The sequence below is a fragment of the Gracilinanus agilis genome, chromosome 2, assembly GCF_016433145.1.
Source record: "Gracilinanus agilis isolate LMUSP501 chromosome 2, AgileGrace, whole genome shotgun sequence".
In the NCBI taxonomy this organism is placed as follows: Eukaryota; Metazoa; Chordata; class Mammalia; order Didelphimorphia; family Didelphidae; genus Gracilinanus; species Gracilinanus agilis.
Genome location: NC_058131.1, coordinates 509,031,045 through 509,051,523, shown reverse-complemented (window position 1 = coordinate 509,051,523; position 20,479 = coordinate 509,031,045). Strand labels below are relative to the sequence as shown.

At 38.1% G+C, this 20,479-nt stretch overlaps 1 protein-coding gene across 2 annotated transcripts in view; it reads right to left on the bottom strand.

The window, feature by feature from the left end:
- Nucleotides 1-19,800, bottom strand: part of FBLN5 (fibulin 5) — a 151,352-nt gene extending 131,552 nt beyond the window's left edge. Inside the window, exons 1-4 of one of the 2 annotated variants that reach the window (XM_044665044.1) lie at nt 19,486-19,800; nt 16,526-16,580; nt 9,037-9,088; nt 6,211-6,453 (exon numbers count right to left, since the gene is read on the bottom strand). In XM_044665044.1, the coding sequence (XP_044520979.1) occupies nt 6,211-6,453; nt 9,037-9,088; nt 16,526-16,580; nt 19,486-19,502 (367 nt within the window). In that variant the 5' untranslated portion in view covers nt 19,503-19,800. Of the gene's footprint in view, nt 1-6,210; nt 6,454-9,036; nt 9,089-16,525; nt 16,581-18,889; nt 19,234-19,485 lie in introns of those variants that run through there. The other variant, XM_044665043.1, reaches the window with a different exon arrangement.
- Between the last annotated feature and the right edge of the window lie 679 nt (nt 19,801-20,479).

The window sequence follows — 20,479 nt, the reverse complement described above, 5'->3', positions numbered from 1 at the left end:
CCCCTTTTCTGTTTTTGTTCATTTTTCCTCTGGGGGGGCTCTTCTTCACCTCCATTCTGTCATCGCTGTGCTTTTTCTCCTTTTCTCTGCTACATAAGCCCAGCTCTCCCTCTTCTCTGTTCTTGGGAAGAACGGGAGTAAAAATAGACACTTCTTCTTCCTGTCTCCCCTCCTCCTGCAAGCACTGACGCCACCATCCACAATGCCCAGAAGGATTTCTGCTGAAGGCCTATTTGAAAAGCCCTTGTAAATCAGGAAATGCTGGGGTGGAGTGAAGGGAAATTGGAAGGAACTCAGGACTTATGAATGTATAATGCTGAACTTTTTGGAAATGGACGGGCCTAGTTCCAGTTCTAGCAAAGGTTCCTAGATTGTGTTTATCTTACAAAAGGGGTGTTATTATTATGCTCTAGCATTCTACTATGTGACAGATTAATAGACTCATAAATTGCATGACTTTGTAGGGTCCAATATATAAATAGGAGTCCTAGTCAAGTCCCAGTATTCTAGGGCATTGAGATCCTGGCAAGAAGTATGATGAGGAAGAGGGACAACCCAATAGTATTCTGGAGCAGTTCCCAACTGTATTTTGAAAAAAATCTTCTGAAGGCACTTACACAAAAAGTAGCCATATATTGGGTGAAAAAAAATCCTCACAACCAAATACAAAAAAACTAAAAATCAAATGCATTCTTTTCAAATCATAATGCAATAAAAATTACATTCCATAAAGGGCTATGGAAATGTAGATTAAAAGCTAGTTAGAAATCAAATAATCTAATACTAAAGAATCTGTGAGTCAAAGAACAAATCATAGAAGCAATAATTTAATTAGAGAGAATGGCAAGGAGACAACATATCAAAATTTATAAAATGCAGCCAAAGAAGTACTTAGCAGAAATTTCATATCTCTAAATCAATAAAATAGAAAAAGAGCAGATCAATGAATTGGATGCAGTTAGGAAAAGAAAAAAGAAAAAAATTTTAAATCCTCAATTAAACAGTAAATTGGAAATTCTGAAAATCAAAGAAGAGATTAATAAAATTGAAAGTAAGAAAAAAATTTAATTAATCAGTTAAAGTTCAGAGTTTGTTTTAGGGAAAAGAAACAATAAATTTGATAAACTGTTGGTTAATTTGATTTATTTAAAAAGGAAGAAAACCAAATTACCAGTATCAAAAATGAAATGGGTGAATGCATCTTCAAGGAAGAGGAAATTAAGGCAATTATTAGGAGTTATTTGCCCAATTATATGCTAATAAATCTAATAATCTAAGTAGAATGGATGGATAATTTTGCAAATATAAATTGCCCTCATTAACAAAAGAGGAAGAATAATATTTAAATAAATCTATCTTAGAAAAAGAAATTGAACAAGCCATAAAGGAGTTCCTTAAGAAAAAATTCCTAGGTCCAGATAGATTTACAAATAAATTCTATCAAGCACTTATAAAACAATTAATTCTAATTCTATATAAACTATTTGGGAAAATAGGTAAGAGGATTCCTACCAAATTCTTTTTAATGACATAAATATGGTGCTGATACTTAAAACAAGAAGAGCAAAAAATAGAAGAAAGCTATAAACTAATTTCCCTAATCAATACTGATGCAAATTTTTAACAAATACTACAAGGACATTATAGCAATATATCACAAAGATCATACACTATGACTAGGTGTGATTTAGACATAAAGGGTGATATCATAAGCAAATTAGAGGAGCATGGAATAGTTTATCCGACAGATATATGGATAAGAGAAGAATTTATGACCAAATAAGCGAGCAATATGGGATATAAAATGGATACTTTTGATTGCATTAAATTTAAAAGGGTTTGCACAATCAAAACTAACACAGCCAAGATTAAAAGGAAAAGAAGAAAATTAGGTGGGGAAATTTATAGCAAGTTTCTCTGATGAAGGTCTAATTTGTCAAATATACAGAGAACTGAGTCAAATTTATATTTTTAAATATCATTAACTAATGGACAGTTAAAGAATATGAACAGGCAGTTTCCAAAAGAAAAATCAAAATTATATATAATCATATGAAAAATACTATAAATCACAACTGGTTAGAGAAATGAAAATTAAAACAATCTGAGGTATCACCTGCCTCCTATCAGATTAGCTAATGTGGCAAGAAAGGAAAATTGCAAATATTGAAGGGGATGTGGAAAAATTGGGACAATAATGCACTATTGTTGGAGTCGTAAACTGATCCATTGACTCCGTGGGACAATTAGAAACTATTCCTAAAAGATTTTAAAACTCTGCATACTCTTTGGCCCAGCTATACTGCTACTAGGTCTATACCTCAAGATAGCCAAAGGAAAAGCATCTCTATGTACAAAAATGTTTAACAGTTCTTTTTGTGTGTCAAAAATAGAACCAGGAGAACATTGTACATAGTAATAGCAATGTTGTACATTGATCAGTTGTGAATATCTTAGCTATTCCCAACAATACAATGATTTGAGGCAATTCCCAGAGAATTTATGATGAAAAATGCTCTCCACCTGCAGAAAAAGAACTAAAGTCTGAATGTAGATTGATGCATACTTTTTTTTACTTTATCTTTTTGTCTGTGTTTTCTTTCTCTACATGGTTAATATGGAATTATGTTTTGAATGAGTGCACATATATAATCAATATCAAATTGTTTGCCTTTTCAAAGATGGTGGAAGGAAGAGAGGGAGAGAATTTGGAACTTAAATTTGTTAAAATTAATTTTCAAAATTGTTTTAAGTGTAATTGGAAATATGCATATATAAAAACTTAATTTTAAAAAATGCTTATGAAGCTGCTAAAGTGACTGTGTTGGGTAACTCTTACACTTTGTAAAATCTTGGGTCTCTTTCATAAGGTTGGAAATGTCTAAAAGCATCGTCAGAATCCCTTTATCACTTCAAACCCTTCTTGATACACATAGATCTGGATTATAATTTGTTAAGAGTTGAAAGAGACCTTAGAGATTACCTAGCCCAACCTCCCTAACTTTACAAGATGAGGAAACTGAAAGAGAAGTTGCCCAGAGTCACACAGGTGACAAAGCCAGGCTCTCAACCCAGATCCACTAACTTGAAACTTGCTATTCTTTCCAAAGAACCATGTTGCCTCTAGACATCTGATAACTAGCAACACGCCACGTGCCAGCATTCCTTTAGGAAATACAGTTTTTCTCAGGGTTTTTTTAGGAACATTTACTTTTATTGGGTTCAATCCCATTGATGATAGACAATGGAGTTTTGACTTGTTCCATTTCAGACTTTGGCCAGTTGCCCCTTCTTAGACAATCTGGTGTCCTTCCCTCTCAGCAGCTCACCATATTAACGGCACAACTGGAGCAGACACACAGCTAAGAAAATTGAATTCAAGGGATCCTTCAGCCTCAATTTCTTTAATAGGTAGGATTATCAATGGATGCCATCAAGCCCAGTTTGAGCTTTTATTTTCTTTCTTTTTTTTTTTTCTAAAATCCTTACTTTCCATCTTGGAGTCAATACTGCGTATTGGTTCCAAGGCAGAAGAGTGGTAAGAGCTAGGCAATGTGGGTTAAATGACTTGCCCAGGGTCACACAGTTAGGAAGTGTCTGAGGTCATATTTGAACCCAGGACCCTCCCATCTCTGGGCCTGACTCTGTGTCCACTGAGCCACCCAGCTGCCCTCCAATTGAGCTTTTATTTTCAAGCATCTTTTGAGGAGTGGAATGAAAAATGAACTGAGTCAAGAGGCCTGAGTTAGATTTTTGGCAGCACATGTGGTAATGGACAAGTCAACAGTCCCTGTCTGGACTCTGGTTTCTTCATATACCAAATGAGAGTAATGGACCAGATGAATGCCAACATTATGGGGTTGACCGCCTCTGAAAAGCACAATGCTCAAGTTCCACCCCCTTTCCTTTGACTGTGTTAGGGATGGGGGATGCACACTGCTGACTCTCAAGGCAGAAGGTGTATAAGTACAACCTTTCTGGGCTCTGTCACTTGACACCTGTGTGACTTTGGGCAAGTCACTTAAGAGGCTTGGACTAGGGGCAGCTGGATGTCTCAGTGCATAGTGAGTCAGACCTTGAATCAGGAAGACCTGGGTTCAAATCAGCCTCAGTCACTTCCTTGCTGTGTAACCCTGAACAAGTCACTTAACCCCAATTACCAAGCTCCTCACCACTCTTCTACCTTAGACTTACTTGATCTAAGCCAGAAGGCAAGGGTTAAAAAAAAAAAAAGCCTGTACTAGATGACTTCCAAGGACCTTTCTAATACCAAATCTGTGACTCTTGGATATTGAGGACCCCTTCCAGAGCACCCATTTTGTTCTGGATTCTAACATTCCATACTCTGAGGTCCCTTCCAGCTCTAACATTCTATGTTATAAGGCTCCTTCTAGCTATAACATTCTTTGATTTCAAAAATTCTAAGATTCAATGATTTGTTTCATGAAAACCTCAGCTTTTGTCTGTCCTTGCTTGGGCCTTATTACTCTTTCTTCCCCCTATGCCTTCTTAGATTTAAAAGGAACTGCCACCTACCCTTCTGTAGAGGCCAGAACTAATGATGAGATTGAATCTTAAGGCTACCCAGTTTTTCCAGTAAATCTGAGAACCACATGTTGGCATGCTATTTGCATACATTTATGTGGTAAAATATATACTTACACATAAGATGTGTAAAACTCCAAGTATGTAGAAAAACAAAAAATCCACATCATTCAGTGCCACCTCTAAAATAATATTATAAGCAAATATCCAGCCCTAGAAGAAGTGAAACAAATCTTATAAGCAGAGGATCTAATTTCTCTGTGCCATTCCCAAAACTTGCATATAGTTCAGAGCCACATGCAGGAAATGAATAGTAATGGGGCCCCAGAAATCATTAGGACACACATAAGGGCTTGGGGGGGGGGGCAGGAAGTCCCCACTCCTTTTTAACTTCTACACTTCTATACTCTTCTTCCATAGTTTAAAGAAAGACAAAATATTCAAGGACACAGAGGCTCAGTGAATGAGGGAATAGAAATCTAACCACATCTCACTCATTGAGTCAGACTATATGAGAGTTTCGAAAAGTACTATTTAATTTGAAATTATGAACACTGCATGGGAAAGAGGGGAAGAAATCCTTGCTCCAATGTAAAATCATAAATATATCAATAAAGCCTGTGAAGTCTATATTCTGAAAAATGATATACATAAACACATATTCAGTAGCTCCACATTGCTTACCAAATAGTGTGAATGTCTTTCCCAGGTATCCAAGGCCCTTCATATTCTGGCCCCAACCTACCTTTCCAGCCTTATTTCACACTTCTTCCTTCCATATACTCTATGGTCCAGTGTTGGGCAAACTATGGCCCTCGGGCCAGAGGCGATCCCCTGAAATGTTCTATCTCGCTGAGCAACATTATTCCTAATCTGACAAATACAATGAGTAGGATACAATACAGTGAAACTTCGAAAGAGTTGCCTTAGAAACAGACTGACAGATGAGCATTTCCTTTCCTTTGGCCCCCTCTTTAAAATGTTTGCCCATCCCTGGTAGGCAACCTACCTTTTCCTCATACCTTCATTTCCACTCTCCATCATTAGAATACTACCCCTGAGCATTGCTACCTGCTGCTTCAATCAAAAGTGACATTTCCTTCCTCTGAATTCCTAGACTACCTCTCATGTCGTGGTTGGTCATATTTTTTATCTTGGATCTCCTTAACTAGATTATGATCTCCTTGAGGGTAGAGATTGTATCTTATTCATATTTTGGCCTCATTATGAAGTATAGAATATTGCATATTATAAGTGGTTAATAAATAAAATAAGTGGTTAAATTATAAGTGGTTAATAATAGAATATTGCATACTATAAGTGGTTAGTAATAATAAAGTGGTTTGGTGGATCCATTTATTCAATTTAACAAATATTTATTGATAAGTTGAATTGATGGATTCAATAAACATTACTTATCCATTATTAAATAGATATAATTATCTATCATTCCATTATTAAGTAGAATCATTATCTAGTATTATTATTATTATTATTATTATTATTATCCATAGCTCCCAAGACATGGCAAGCAGGATTGAATGAATGTTCACTGGCTCCTTATATGGTATTTGGTCATTCTTCAAGACTGTATATCAGGAATAAGAACACAGACAATGTTTCCATAAATCAAAACCTGGGTAGCTTCAGACTTGGGTTACTCACCAACACATTGATTTCCTTCATCCATTTGGTATCCAAAACGGCAAATAACAGTCCTTGTGATAGTGGGGTAGTTTGGAGCAGGAACCGGTGCTGGGGGCGGTGGGTATGCGCCTGAGTACGGATTGGAATAGGGCCCTCGATATACTGGGTTGGTGCGGGGAATGCATAAATAGCCACCATTTTGGTTCACGCACATCATGTCTCCTCGGCAGGCATCGGGGATAGTCCTGCATTCATCAACATCTGTCAAGGAGGACAGAAAGGCAAGGGATGACTAGTCACCGTGCTGCGTTCCAAGTGCCCTCATCCGGCCAAAACCGTCCCAAGAACCGTCCCGGAGGCTTTGCCTGCACCTCATCCCTGACTAGTTTTCCTAAAAGGGAATTTCGTTTGCTTGGGAAACTCTTCGCCCAGGCAGACTTCGACTCCCCCATGACTTAGGAAGCAAGTCCTACAGAATTGTCTGAAGCTCGTAGAGATTCCGCGGGGGCCTCGAATCCCACAGCTGCTAAACATCAAAGGTGGGATTTGAACATGAGTCTTCCCGGCTTCAGGCACACCACGCTAAAAACAACCCCCGGCTGCCAGCAATTAATCGATATAATTGTCATTACAGCCCACACGGACATGGCACTGAGTGGTTTTCAGTCCGTTTTCTTCCCAGCGGCCCTGGGAGGTGGGCAGTGTGTTATAGTATCTCCTTTTACAGAAGAGGGGCTGAAGCGACTCGGCCAGGGTCGGAGAAGGAGCCGGGATCAGAACCGAGACCCTGAGCCCAGGCTCCTGGCTCTCCACCACATGCTCTTTGCACAGAACCAGGATGCCGAAATGATAGCCAAAAGGGTTGGGGGCGGGGCGAGAGGGAATGAGGAGAGGCAAGAAGAAATCGCTATTGGCATCAGAGCTCCTTTGATTGTGAGGCTTTTTACTTCAAAGTTCCCTCCCATCAGACTAGGAAACAGTCAGGGAAGGCTTCCAAGCCAGCATATGTTCTCCCAGACCTTCAGGGCCCTCCCTGGTCTAGAGAATGGCTTTCTAGACGTTGTACGTGAACGCAGGCAGCCGGGTGACACAAAGAGAGCACAGCCACACATGTGTCCCTCTCACCAGCCTTGGCACCGGTCGCTTGGCAGTTGGAACGGGGAATAAAAGCATGCCTGGGTCCTGAAAGCATCTGACAACCATTTGAGCGGAGCCAGAGCCAACTCACACCTCATGAAAGGGAAATTCCAAGACTCAGAGCCCACAAATATTCTATAGTTTGAAATCTAAAGTCATTGGGAGTGGGGATGAGATGGTAAGATTAAAAAAAAGAAGAAGAAGAAAAAGAAGAAGAAGACAGGCTGTATCACTGAAATGCTGTGGGACGCCTTTGCTACTAGCAGCAATACAACCATCCAGGACAATTCTGAGGGACTTGCAAAAAAGATGGCCTTTTTATCCACCTCTGGAGAAAGAATGGTTGGAGTAGAAATGCAGGTGAAAACAAATGATTCCCCACTTGTTTATTTAGGTCCAGGATTTGAGGTTTCGGTTTTATACACTTACAAAAATGAATAATATGGAATTAGGTTTTGAGTGATAATACATGTATAACCCAGTGAAATCCCTCCTCAACTCTGACAGAGGGGAGGGAGACCACATGAATCGTGTAACTTTGGAAAACTTATGTGTAAATGTGTTATTGGAATAAAATAAAGGTAAAACTAACAAAATAAAATAAAGTTAGGCCATATAAAAAAAAGTATTGTGAATTCGGTGAATTGTTTCTGTTTTTTTTAATTTAAGAATCTTTCAGTTTCTTCTCACTCCTCATGCCCTCTCTGCTCACCCACAAAACCCTGGGGTTATCATGAGGAAAGAGGAAGTTCAGAAAGTTTCTTTTTAATAGTTTGGGTTTGGGATTTTAAAAAAATAATAATTCAGTCTGTGAATTCCTGAGTACAGAGACCTGCTGGTGAAGAAATGTCTTCTGCCAACGCAAACTGTTTTGCAACTAATCATCATAGAGAGTTACCTAAGGCCTTAAGTGACTTGCCTAAGGTCACATAGCCAATAAGTGTCAGAAGCCAAACAAGCAAACTCAGGGCTCCCAGAGCTGCCAGTGGTAGAAGAATGTCCCTGAAATCAGGAGGACCCAGAATTTAAATCCAGTTTCAGATACTTGTTAGCTGTGTAACCCTGGGCAAGTCACTTCATCTCCATCTGACTCAGTTTCCTCATCTATAAAGTGAGGATAGTGATAGCATACTCCTCCCAGGGTTGTTGTGAGGCTAACATGAGATTATATTTGTAAAGCATTTTGCATTATATATTAAAGCATTATATAAATACTACATAATATGTATATGTAGTGTCTGTATCCACTCTGTATCCACATCATGCTTCAGCTTATAAAAAGTCGTTTAAGTGGAGCAGCTAAGGAGCACAGTGGATAGAAGGGCAAACCTAGAATTTGAAGGATCTGGGTTCAAATATGATTTCAGCTACTTTTATCTATATGATCCTGGAGAAGCCACTTAACCCCAATTACCTAGTCTTTACCCCTCTTCTGCCTTAGAATCTGTTCTAAGACAGAAGGTAAGGATTGCAGGGGGCAGTAGGGAGAGGGAAGTAGTTTGGGGAAAAGTCAAAACATAATTAAAAGGGTTAAATAGGTAGAAAACAATTTTTGTACCATCCACTCTTTGATACTCCCCGTGATTTTGCTTTCCTTAGAGACGATCAAAAATGGACTGTATATGTTTCTAGGACAGGGGAATGACAACATTGAGCAATAGTGTGTGAATTCCCATTAAAAGAAAAACAACCACAGGAGATTCATACCTAAGCACTGTCCAGATGAGCGGTCCAAGTCAAAACCGTTCGTGCATTGCTGCTGCAAAAGAAAAGAAAGGCATGGTCATCGGTTCTAAGCTACTCCAAGGGTGAAGGGACACAATCACAATCTTTACTTCCCATGACAGGTCAGGTTATAAGGGCTCTCCCCTTCCTGGGGCGCACTGTTTCATAATGGAGACATTCCAGGTAGAGCTGAAATCCCCCCCTCCAAATTATGCCTTAATTATGACCTAGCATAGAATTTAAAGATCATCTTGTCTGTCTCTTCTATTTCCTAATTTACTAAAGCTGAGAGGGGAGCTTTTGCTTCAGCAAAATAGCTGAACTGATTCAAACCAAGATTCCCTGACTCCAAATCCTTTGTTCCTTCCACCATATCATGCTATTTCTCTCCATTATGCTCCCAAAAGATGTTGGTTGTTTTTTGTTTGTTTGTTTTTTACTTTCTTTTATTTTCTTCAGATTATATGTTTCTACAATTGTTTTCTGATATTCTTGATTTGGACTCTCTCTCCATCGTCCCTCCTTCCTGGGGAAGAAAATGGTCTATTACAGGTTATATCAGTGCTTTCTTGTACTATATATTTCCATATTCCCAATGCCATGACAGAAAACACATATTATACATACAATAAAAAACTTGAAGGAAATAAAGAAAAAAATGGCATGCTTTGATCTGCAATCAGATTCCAACAGTTCCTTCTTTGGCAGTGGGTAGCATTTTTTATCAGGATTCTCTCAAGGGTTATCTTGGAGTCTTGTTTTGCTGATAATAGTTTAGTTCAGTGATTCCCAAAGTGAGCTCCACCGCCCCCTGGTGGGTGCTGCAGCGATCCAGGGAGATGGTGATGGCCACAGGTGCATTTATTTATCTTTCCTATTAATTGCTATTAAAATTTTTAAAAATTAATTTCCAGGGGGCTAAGTAATATTTTTTCTGGAAAAGGGGCGGTAGGCCAAAAAAGTTTGGGAACCACTGGTTTAGTCCATCATAGTTGATCAACATACAACATTTCTATTACTATATTATTTCATCTCCTACTTCTGCTCACTTCACTCAACACCAGTTCATATAACACTTTCCAGATTTTTCTAAACTCATCCTGTTCATCATTTCTTATGGCACAAAAGTATTCCATTACAACCATGGACCACAACATGTTCATCCGTTCCCCAATTGATGGATACCCCTTCAATTTCCATTTCTTTGCCACTTATAAAGAGAGCTGCTAAAAATAATTTTGTACATCAGTCCTTTTCCTGTATCTCTGATCTCTTTGAGATACAGACCCAGTAGTGGTATTGCTGGTTCCCAGAGTATGCATAGTTCTATGGTCTTTTGGGCATGGTTCCATTATTCTCCAGAACAGTATCAATTCACAGTTCCAGCAATAATGTATTAGTATCCCAATTTTCCCACTTCTTCAACATTTATCATTCTTCTTAGCCAATCTGATAGGTGTGAGGTGAAAACACAGAGTTGGTGAATTTACATTTTTTCTATTAATAGTGATTTGAAGCATTTTTTCATATGACTAGAGTTTTAATATCTTCATCAGAGAACTGCCTGTTCATATCCTTTGACCATTTATCAGTCATAGAATGTCTTGTATTCTCATAAATTTGACTCAGTTCTCTGTATATTTGGGAAATGAGTCTTTTGTCAAAGACACTTGCTATAAAATTTTCCCCCAATTTGTTGTTTCCCTTCTAATCTTGGTTGCTTTGGTTTTGTTTGTGCGAAACCTTTTTAATTTGATGTAATAAAAATTATCTATTTCTTTTTTGTTCTATTCTCTATGTCTTGTTTGGTCAGATTTTTCCCTTATCCATAAGTTTTCAGATAAACTTTTCCATGTTCCCCTAATTTGTTTATAGTATCACCCTTTATTTCTAGATCAAGTATCCATTTTGACTATATTCTGATGTCTTATGTGAGATGCTAGTCTATGCCTAGTTTTTGTCATACCATTTTCCAGTTTTCCCAGCAGTTTTTGTCATATAGTGAGTTCTTCCCCTAAGAGCTTAGATCTTTGGGTTTATCAAACACTAAATTGCTATGGACATTAACTACCATATGTTGATTACCTAATCTATTCCACTGATCCACTACTGTATTTCTTAGCTAGTACCAAATTATTTTGATGATTACCACTTTATAGTTTAGTTTGGGATCTGATACACCTAGTCCCCCTTCCTTCATATTTTTTAAATTCCCTTGATATTCTTGACCTTTTTTTCTATGTGAATTTTATTATTTTTTTTAGTTCTAGGAAATAATTTTTGGGTAGTTTGATTGGCATGGCACTGAATAGGTAAATTACTTTATTTTTTTAAACCCTTAACTTCTGCGTATTGGCTCCTTCATTGAAGAGTGATAAGAGTGGGCAATGGGGGGTCAAGTGACTTGCCCAAAGTCACACAGATTTGAACTTTGGACCTCCCATCTCTAGGCCAGACTCTCAATCCACTGAGCTACCCAGCTGCCCCCTAGGTAAATTACTTTAGGTAGGACTGTCATTTTTATGATATTGGCTCAGCATATCCATGAACAATTAATATTTTTCCAATTGTTTAGGTTGGACTTTATTTGTGTGAAATGTGTTTTGTAATTATGTTCCTATAGTTGCTGGTTTTGTTTTGGTAAATATACTCTTTGGTATTGTAAAATGTTGGTTAAGGCATGACTGTGATTTTTCTTGTCAGGGTGCTGTCCTGGAATGATATTGCTGCATACATCCATTTATTCACTGAGCATTTATCATATCCATACTGTGCTCCCCAAATTAAGGAAAATACAAGATTTAGATATGACAGTTTCCACCTTCAAGGGACCAGAAAGAACTAGACTTGTTTCTTAGAATAAGTAGCTTGAATTCAAGATATTCCCTACAGAAAAAGTCTCCTTCAAGTGCACCGTTAACCTTCAAAACCCCTCAGCATCATGACATTTTCTCTTTCTCCTTCCCTCCTGTCCTTAATAAATCTTTTTTTTTAAACCCTTATACTTTGGTGTATTGTCTCATAGGTGGAAGATTGGTAAGGGTGGGCAATGGGGGTCAAGTGACTTGCCCAGGGTCACACAGCTGGGAAGTGGCTGAGGCTGGGTTTGAACCTAGGACCTCCTGTCTCTAGGCCTGACTCTCACTCCACTGAGCTACCCAGCTGCCCCCTTAATAAATCTTATTTCTCTATCAACGTCCTTGACCTCATTATTTCCCACCCCCTCCATGACTTTTTCCAACACTCAACCATTTTTAATTCATCTTCCATCTCTCCCTGGCCATATATCCCCTATAACCACAGACATGCTCAAGTCTTGGCAATCCTAAAAATAAAGCCTTCTATTGAGGCTTCAACAGCCATATTGCTATTATGCAATCATTTTTACTCTCCTGTTATGGTTTAAGCTTCTTTAAAAAGTTGTGTATACCTAATCACTTCATTTCTGCACTATATACCTCTTCTCAGGCTCTTGGAATCTGATTTCTATGCTCATTGCTCTTTGTAAAATTGCTCCAGAAGTCGTCAGGGACCTAAATCTATTGATATTTTCTCAAATCTTATTCCCCTTGAATTTTCAGAAATGATTAATATGACTGACCACCTTCTGGATATTCTTTTCTCCCTTGGATTCAGAAATACCATATTCTTCTGCTTTAATAATTACTTTTTATTTTCCTTCTTCTCTGGGATCTTTTCTTTCTCACTCTTTGATGTTCCTAAGGATTCCGTCCCTGGCACTCATCCCATCTTTCTCTATGTTCTCGACACTCTCCCTCTCCCTCTGATCTCATGTATCAATTCTCTGAAGCTTTCCATGTATTATCATATATACTCGTTGTCTATGTTTTTGTTTTTGTCCCCTTACTAGAGCTTAAGTTCCTAGAACTCCTATAAAGTAATCTCTTTTTCATCTATTATTCTACTGCTTTGTTACATATGTTACCAGAACAAAAGCAGTGTTCAGTTGTTTCAGTCAGGTCCAACTTTTTATCACCCAATTTGGGATTTTCTTGGCAAAGAGAGTAGAATGGTTTGCCATTTCCTTCTCCAAAAGTAGTGATATCAGGTCTGAACTATAATTCTTTTATTGCCCAATGTAATGTTCTTTCCCACAGGAAGCAAATATTAACAAATATTTATTTGTTGATTTGTTTGAAAACCAAGTGCTTTGTCTTTTCCCAAAAACCTGTTTCTCCTTCTGACTTCACTGCTTTGACCTGTTTTTCAGTGCATTCACTTTATTTCCCATGTTTGAACCCTTGAAGTTGTCTCTGAATTTTTTGTTTTGCCTCATGTCTAGTTACTAAATCTTACTGATTCTGCCTTTGCAATAATTATCTCTTTCATCTGACATTTCTTCTGACTCTATAGCCAATAGCCTAGCAGAGGTTCATGCTCCCACTCTATCCCTATCATCCTTCACAGTTTTGCACATAGATCTGGCCATGTTACTTATCTGCTCAAAACTCTCCAATTGCTCCCTATTTCCTACCAAGCAAAGTCCATATTCCTTTGCCTTCCATTCAAGGTCTTCCATTACCTGCTGCTACTCCATTTTTCTAGTCTAATCCCATACTACTTCAGAGGAACAAATATTTAGAGCTAGAAGACATCTTAGAGACCATCAAATAGAATCCCTTCGTTTTTCAGATAAGGAAACCAAGACACAGAAATGTTCTTAAGTGACTTACCCAGGGTCACACACACACACACACACACACACGCACGCACGCACGCACGCACGCACGCACGCACGCACATGCACACACAGCTGCGTGTCTGAGGCAGGATTTAAACCCAGATTTTCCTGAATCCAAATCCAGTGCTCCATCCACTGCACCATGCTGCCTCTCAAAAATACTTCTACCAAATTAAATGCTCACATTCTCCAAAAGATAAATCATTCATTGATATGAACAAAGTTTTCAAAGAAAGAAATTCAAGCTATCGACAGCCATATGAAAATGCTTCAAATCACTAAATATTAGTGAAGTAAAAATTGAAGTAACTCTGAGGTTCTATCTCTAGATTGGTACAAAAACAGCAAAAAAGAAAATGGCACTTGGTAGGGCAGCAAGGAAACAGGCCCTTGAATACACTGTGGGTGGGCCTCAGAACTGGTATAGCCACTCTGGGAAGCAATCTAGAACCATCCCCCCAAAGTTACTAAATTTTATGTACTCTGATCGAGGGCCATCATTTTACTCGGCCTATGTCACCACCACGCCCAAGAGATCAAAAAAGAGGAAAATGGTCATGTGTACAAAAATATTTCTAGTAGCTTTTTATTGGAACTTCAGAGGTACCCTTCAATTTGAGAATGGCTAAACAAAGTATGCTATATGACTACACTGTTGTATTATTATGCCATAAGAAATAATGAAATGAATGGCTTAAGAGAAACCTGGATAGATTCATATCAATTCATGCCAAGTGGAGTGAATAGAACTAGGTGAACAATTTTCCCAGTGATAAAATTACTCTATAAAGAAAAACAAATTTTAAAAACTAAAGAACTGTAATCTGTGTAATATCCAACCCTGATTCCAAAGGACTGATGATAAAACATGCTGCCCATCTACTGAAAGAAACATAAAGAAACTAAGATGTAAAATAAAGCATACATATTAAGATAACCCATGTAAGAATTTGTTTTGCTTGACTAGGTAAATTTCTTACAAGGACTTTGTTTTTCCAAGGGAGAAAGGGGAAAAGGAAAGAAGGGAGGAAGGGAGGAAGGAAGGATGGAAGGAAGGAAGGAAGGAAGGAAGGAAGGAAGGAAGGAAGGAAGGAAGGAAGGAAGGAAGGAAGGAAGAAGGAAAGAAGGAAGGAAGGAAGGAAAGAAAGAAGGAAGGAAGGAAGGAAAGAAGGAAAGGAAGGGAAAGGAAAAGAGGGCACTGCTGCATCTTTTTTATGCACAAAATAGAATAGATGGAGTCCAGAAAGGATCACAAATAATTAGGACAGCTTGACAATTATATATTGAATTTATTATATATTTGAAAGAAAAACAAGTTTTACATAATTGAGATATGTAGTTTTATGGGTAATCCTTTTCTTATGCTATAGTACATATAAATATATATAGTATATATAGTATATATAAATATATATATAAATATATAGTTTATATAGTATATATAAATATATAGTTTATGTAAATGACAATTTATTGAATGTTTATTCAATTTAGCATTAAAAATAATTTTTTTAAAAATTGAACTCCTCACTCTCTATTCTTCTCTCCCACCCTCATGCATTTGATACATTTTTATGACATTTGAGTCCCTGCACTGTCCCCTGTGCCTGGAATGCCCTTCCCACCTTCTTCACCTCTTCAGTTTCCACCTACCTAAGTCTTGTCACCTCTTCCAGGAAGTCTTCTCTCATTTGTGAATTTGTTATGGTCCCACTACCCACCACTGGAATATTTCATATGGAATTTTACTTCTACTTTTCTTGTAAATTTACCATATTTTGCTTTACTTCAGATCTGTACTTTGTATATAATTTGAGTGTGTGTCACAATCTCCCTTCTAGAATATACACTAGATATCAGTAGGGGCCATGTCTTATCTAAATTTTGTATCTTCTGTAGGGCCTAGCAAAGTGCACTAGGAATTTAAATATCTATTGAATTGCTGAATAGGAATCTCAATACTATCTATAATTTCATAGATTTGGATGTTCTCCCCAAATGCATATTATAGACCCTTGAATTCAGTAGATGATTTTCAAGATTTGCTGTGGCTAAAAAACTCATCATTTTGAGGTCATCAATGGGTCTCTGTATTTAACTAATTCCCAAGTAAAAGTAAAGCAATTAAAGTTTAGATTGTACTGACTTTTAAAATCCCTGTATATGTCTATATTACACACACACACACACACACACACACACACGTGTGTATATGTCATAAACATTTAAAGTTTTTTTCTAACAATTTTTTATATTTTTTTACATAACTAGAGGTACATTGGAGTGGCATAAATGAGGTAAAGCAAGAAAAGCACCAAATTAGGAGTCAAATGGGATTCTGCTACTCACTTGTAATATGGCCTTAGAGAAGTTATGATCTGAGACTCAGTTCCCTCATCTTTAGGTAGAGGAACTAGGTTGAGGATTTTGTGAACCCAAAGTCCACAAGATCTCCAATAGAGCATCACTCTTTTATAAGGAGTTCTCTTCAATTCCAGAAGAAAAACCTCAACCTTTATACTTGTATAAAGTAAGTTGGTTAGAGATAATATGCTCTGGTCCTTTCTAGTTCTACTATTTTGTGATTCTGCATTCTTATTCTATACTACTTCTTAACATGAAGTCGAGGCATTCACATCACCTTTTTGACACTTCTCTTTAAAATGAGAGTGTTCACGTTTATTATCCTTCAAATGTCTCCCAGATCTAACAACTTATAATTCTATAAACTAGCAAGAGGAAAGGAAGAAAGACAAGGTTCATTCTCACCTGTGCATGTCCAGGACTTGTAAGACAAAGAGTCAGAATGGAAACAGTCAGAATCCTAAACAGGGATGAGAAATCAAACATAAATATTATATATACATATACATATATAAGTATCTAAGTATTACATGAATGTGTTATAATACTTTTGGAGGAAAGATCCAGATCTATGATTTCACTGAAGTAGGAGACTCCTAAAGAAGAAAATCCCTTCTATCAATGCAAACTAATAAATGTTCTATAATGTATTATCTTAGCAGCAATTAAGCCGACTTGTCCTGTGTCACAGAGCCAGTATGTTGGGAAGGGAAGTCTTGAACACAGGTCTTCTTACTCTGGAGCTGGATATTTAGCCACCTCACATTACAGCTCCTCATTCTAATAAGATCTTTTTTTAAAATAATCAATAATCCCATTTTATACTTATAGAGACCAGAGCCACAGGGAACACTTTCAGGTACACAATAAGCATTTGGCAAGTATTCACTTTGTGTGTAAGCAAATGTAGACAGTGTTGTTTGAGCTTAAAAAGTTGAGGTTTTGTTTTTTTTAATTATAGACATATATAGGGTAATACTTGAGACCTACCTCAAAAGGATGAGAAGGAATGATATAATTAGTGTGAAGTGCTTAGCATTCCAAAGGGCAAAATGCTAGATGAAGTTCATGCTAGAGTATTATTTACTATAAATGCTCATCTATATAAGTATATATAGCATAGAGTCTTCAATCAGCCAAGAGTGGGCAAATTAGCAAATATTGCTTGAGTTTTATTCTCTGTGATCTCAAATTTGACTCTTCATAGTAGAGAAATTGATCAAATATTCAACGAATATGGATAAATCAGTCAACCAAAAGCAATGACCTGAATGACCTAGCCTGGTCATTTATTTATTATTTATTTGTTTATTTTATTCTAGAGACCAGAGACACAGGGAACCCTTTCAGTTACACAAAACTGATTGATTGATTGATTGATTTAGAACATTTTTGCATGGTTACATGTTTGATGTTCTCTCCCTCCTCCCTTCCCTCCCCCTTCCCAGAGCTGACAAGCAATTCCACTGGGTTATACATGTATTATTGTTCAAAACCTATTTCAACAACCTGTTTGTCTAAATTAAATAATTCATTCATTTCATTCAATAAATTATTATTCAACAAGTTAATTCAGTATAGAGGCAGACCTGACCTCCACATACTGACTCCATGGCCCATATGTCTTTTTCTATTTATTGTTCGGATAAGTCAAAAACCTGAAAAATAAAGTGATTTGACCGTCATCCAAAGACAGCAAAAGTCAGTGGTCCTAATTCCCATGAGTCCTAAGTCCCTAATTCATCTGATCACAAGATTATTCTCCCTTACTAAAGAAATAACTCTAAAACTTCCACAGTTTTCTGGCTATTTAATATAGAAGGCAGCAAAAGTCAGGTTTCCATATTCCTGGAAACTGCTCTGACCTAATAAAGCACATAGCCACATCCCGAGTTGTTTAGTTTTATTTGGGTTTGGGTTTTTTTGTTTGTTGTTTTCTAAAGGTGGTGGTGGAGGACTATTTTTTAAATTCACAAAGGCTAAATTTACATCAATTAAAAAAAAAGCCCAACAAACTTATTCACCAGTCTGTATATTACCAATGCCCATGTTTTCCTGCTTCTTCACATGAAGTTAAACCATGTATCATTTTATATTGGAGGCTGAGTAGGCTGAGTGCCTTCAAAGGCTGGTGCCAAATCCATTTTAACACCCTTTTCTCCTCATTTTTTGGCTAAGGGGGATTTCCCAACTACAGGGTTCCCCCCCATCAATCTTCAAAGCGGCTCAAGGTTCTCACCTTTGGCAGAGTGAGAGGCAAGTTCTAGGAGTCGAAAAAAGCTTCAGACAGTAGCAAAGAGAGTTTTTGCTGTTATGAACAAGTCCCGAAATACCACAGCAAAACCTCTCCCAAAAGCACAACCCTGTGACGACTAAATCTGCATTCTGTTCAGGAGGACAACCAAAAGCAAAGCAAGAAAAAAGAATGAGAAAAAAAAAATGTATTGTCAGATGTGCGCCCAGAGTCCAGGTGGTGGGTACCTCTCGTCCTGCAGTCAAGGGGACTTTCTGAAAGGCAGGTGGTCCACCCATTCCATGCCCGAGGGACCTACCAAATGTCACTGCTAGCTGTCAGAGGAGGTGATCCTGGGCTCAAGTTTTAGTTCAAACACACACGCACACACACATGCACACACACATTGAAATCCATTGATTTTTAACATCTATAGGCTTTTACTAGACAAGAATGACTGAGCTGTCATCCTCAGTTTTAAAAATCACTCCGTCCTCTCTTCGTTTTCCCTAAAGAACAACATAGAATTTGCTTACATGTACTTTTGTCTGGGATCCCCACTTCTCATTGGCTTTATACTTCTGGGTCTCATTCCCTTTGCGAATCACACACAGACATACAGTACAGTCCGGCACAAGAGTGTAAGCGTGTTCAGCCAGGCACGATGGCTTGTCCAGCAGATGATACATACAAAAGAGCAATAATTTTCTGCGAAGCTTGCTAGTCAACTCAAACTCGGTCTCTCAGATGAGTGCTTTTTTCAAGAAATCAGCTCAGAAAGCTGCTGCCAGTCTGTAAAAATGTTTTGTTTTGTATTTTTTTACATGAAGGCACTGGCGTTAGAGCAGTGGGCTTCTGCAGTCCTGAGACAGACAATGTGACTTCTAAAACTATTATACAATACCACTCCTTGCCCCTCCCCTTCCCATCCCCCCCCAAAAAAAGATCTTCAAGATGGAAATTACTGAACAGCACATTTTTATAATTAGTAATCTTGTTGCATCACTAGCAAATCTCTTTTCCAGTGTCCTGACACAGATTGAATCTCAGCCATAGACATTTTCCACCCAGCAGGCTCTAGAGGCAAGTCTTTCCAATCCCCCAAGAAAGAAGTTCCGTGCAGAGAACCTACCTCTTTAATCCTGGCATGTCCCAGATGTGTAGAGAAGAAGAAGAAAAAAAAAGAAGAAGGAGGTGGGCGGATGGAAAAAGAAAGGGGGAAAAAAAAGATCACAGTGCCTGCTACTCAAAAGGAGCTTCTGAACCCCAACCTCCTCTCTGCCCTTCGATTCTTGCTTTAATGTGAAGTGGGCAGAGTAAGGGTCTGAGCCTCCTGAGGCACTGGAGTGAGTACAGAGAAAGCACCTGGTTTTGCTTAGTCCTCTTCAGTAATTCAGCATTAAACCAATTGGAGGAGGAATGTTAAAAATGAACACTTCATTTTCTAAGTATGTTAAACAATGCAAATGGGGCCTCAGTCTGGACACAGCTGGTTCAGATTAGAGAGCTCACCAACTGGCTAGACTCCTCACAACAATCTTGGGGCGTCTGCCAGGATGAGAGGCTCAGAGCTCCAAGGAAAGCCTTTCCTCCTGGACTCCCGGCAAGCAAACACACACTCTCTGCAGAGAGCATCTTTATTGGAGAGGGCTGCTTATCAAGTGCATGGAGGGGGGTGGGGCTCTGGGACTGTGGGGATCCAGGCACCCTTTACTTTCCTTCCCAGCTAGAACATCCCACAGCTTTGGAGAGGCCTTGGACGAGTCAGGGGTAAGAAGAGAATCGTGAAGATTTAGCCCTCTGCTCCCACGTTGGAAGAAAAGTTTTTAGTTTGTGGGAGAACAGCCACTTGAATTCATGATCCAATGCAGCTGACAGTGACCATGGCATTTACTTTGTGATAAAAAAAATCAGCACCAATTAAGTGATGATTTAGAGATAAAAAAAGAGGAGAGCCAAATATTTTCCAAAAGGAATAGGCTGAGGAAAATCACATGATGCCAATGGCAAGTAAATGAAAAAGACAGGGTTCTAGTCCTTCCCTTCAATGCTTGAACAGAACATGTCTAACTTTAATGCCTTCTAATAATCCTTTAGAGGTGATTTATGATTTTACTAAAAACAGG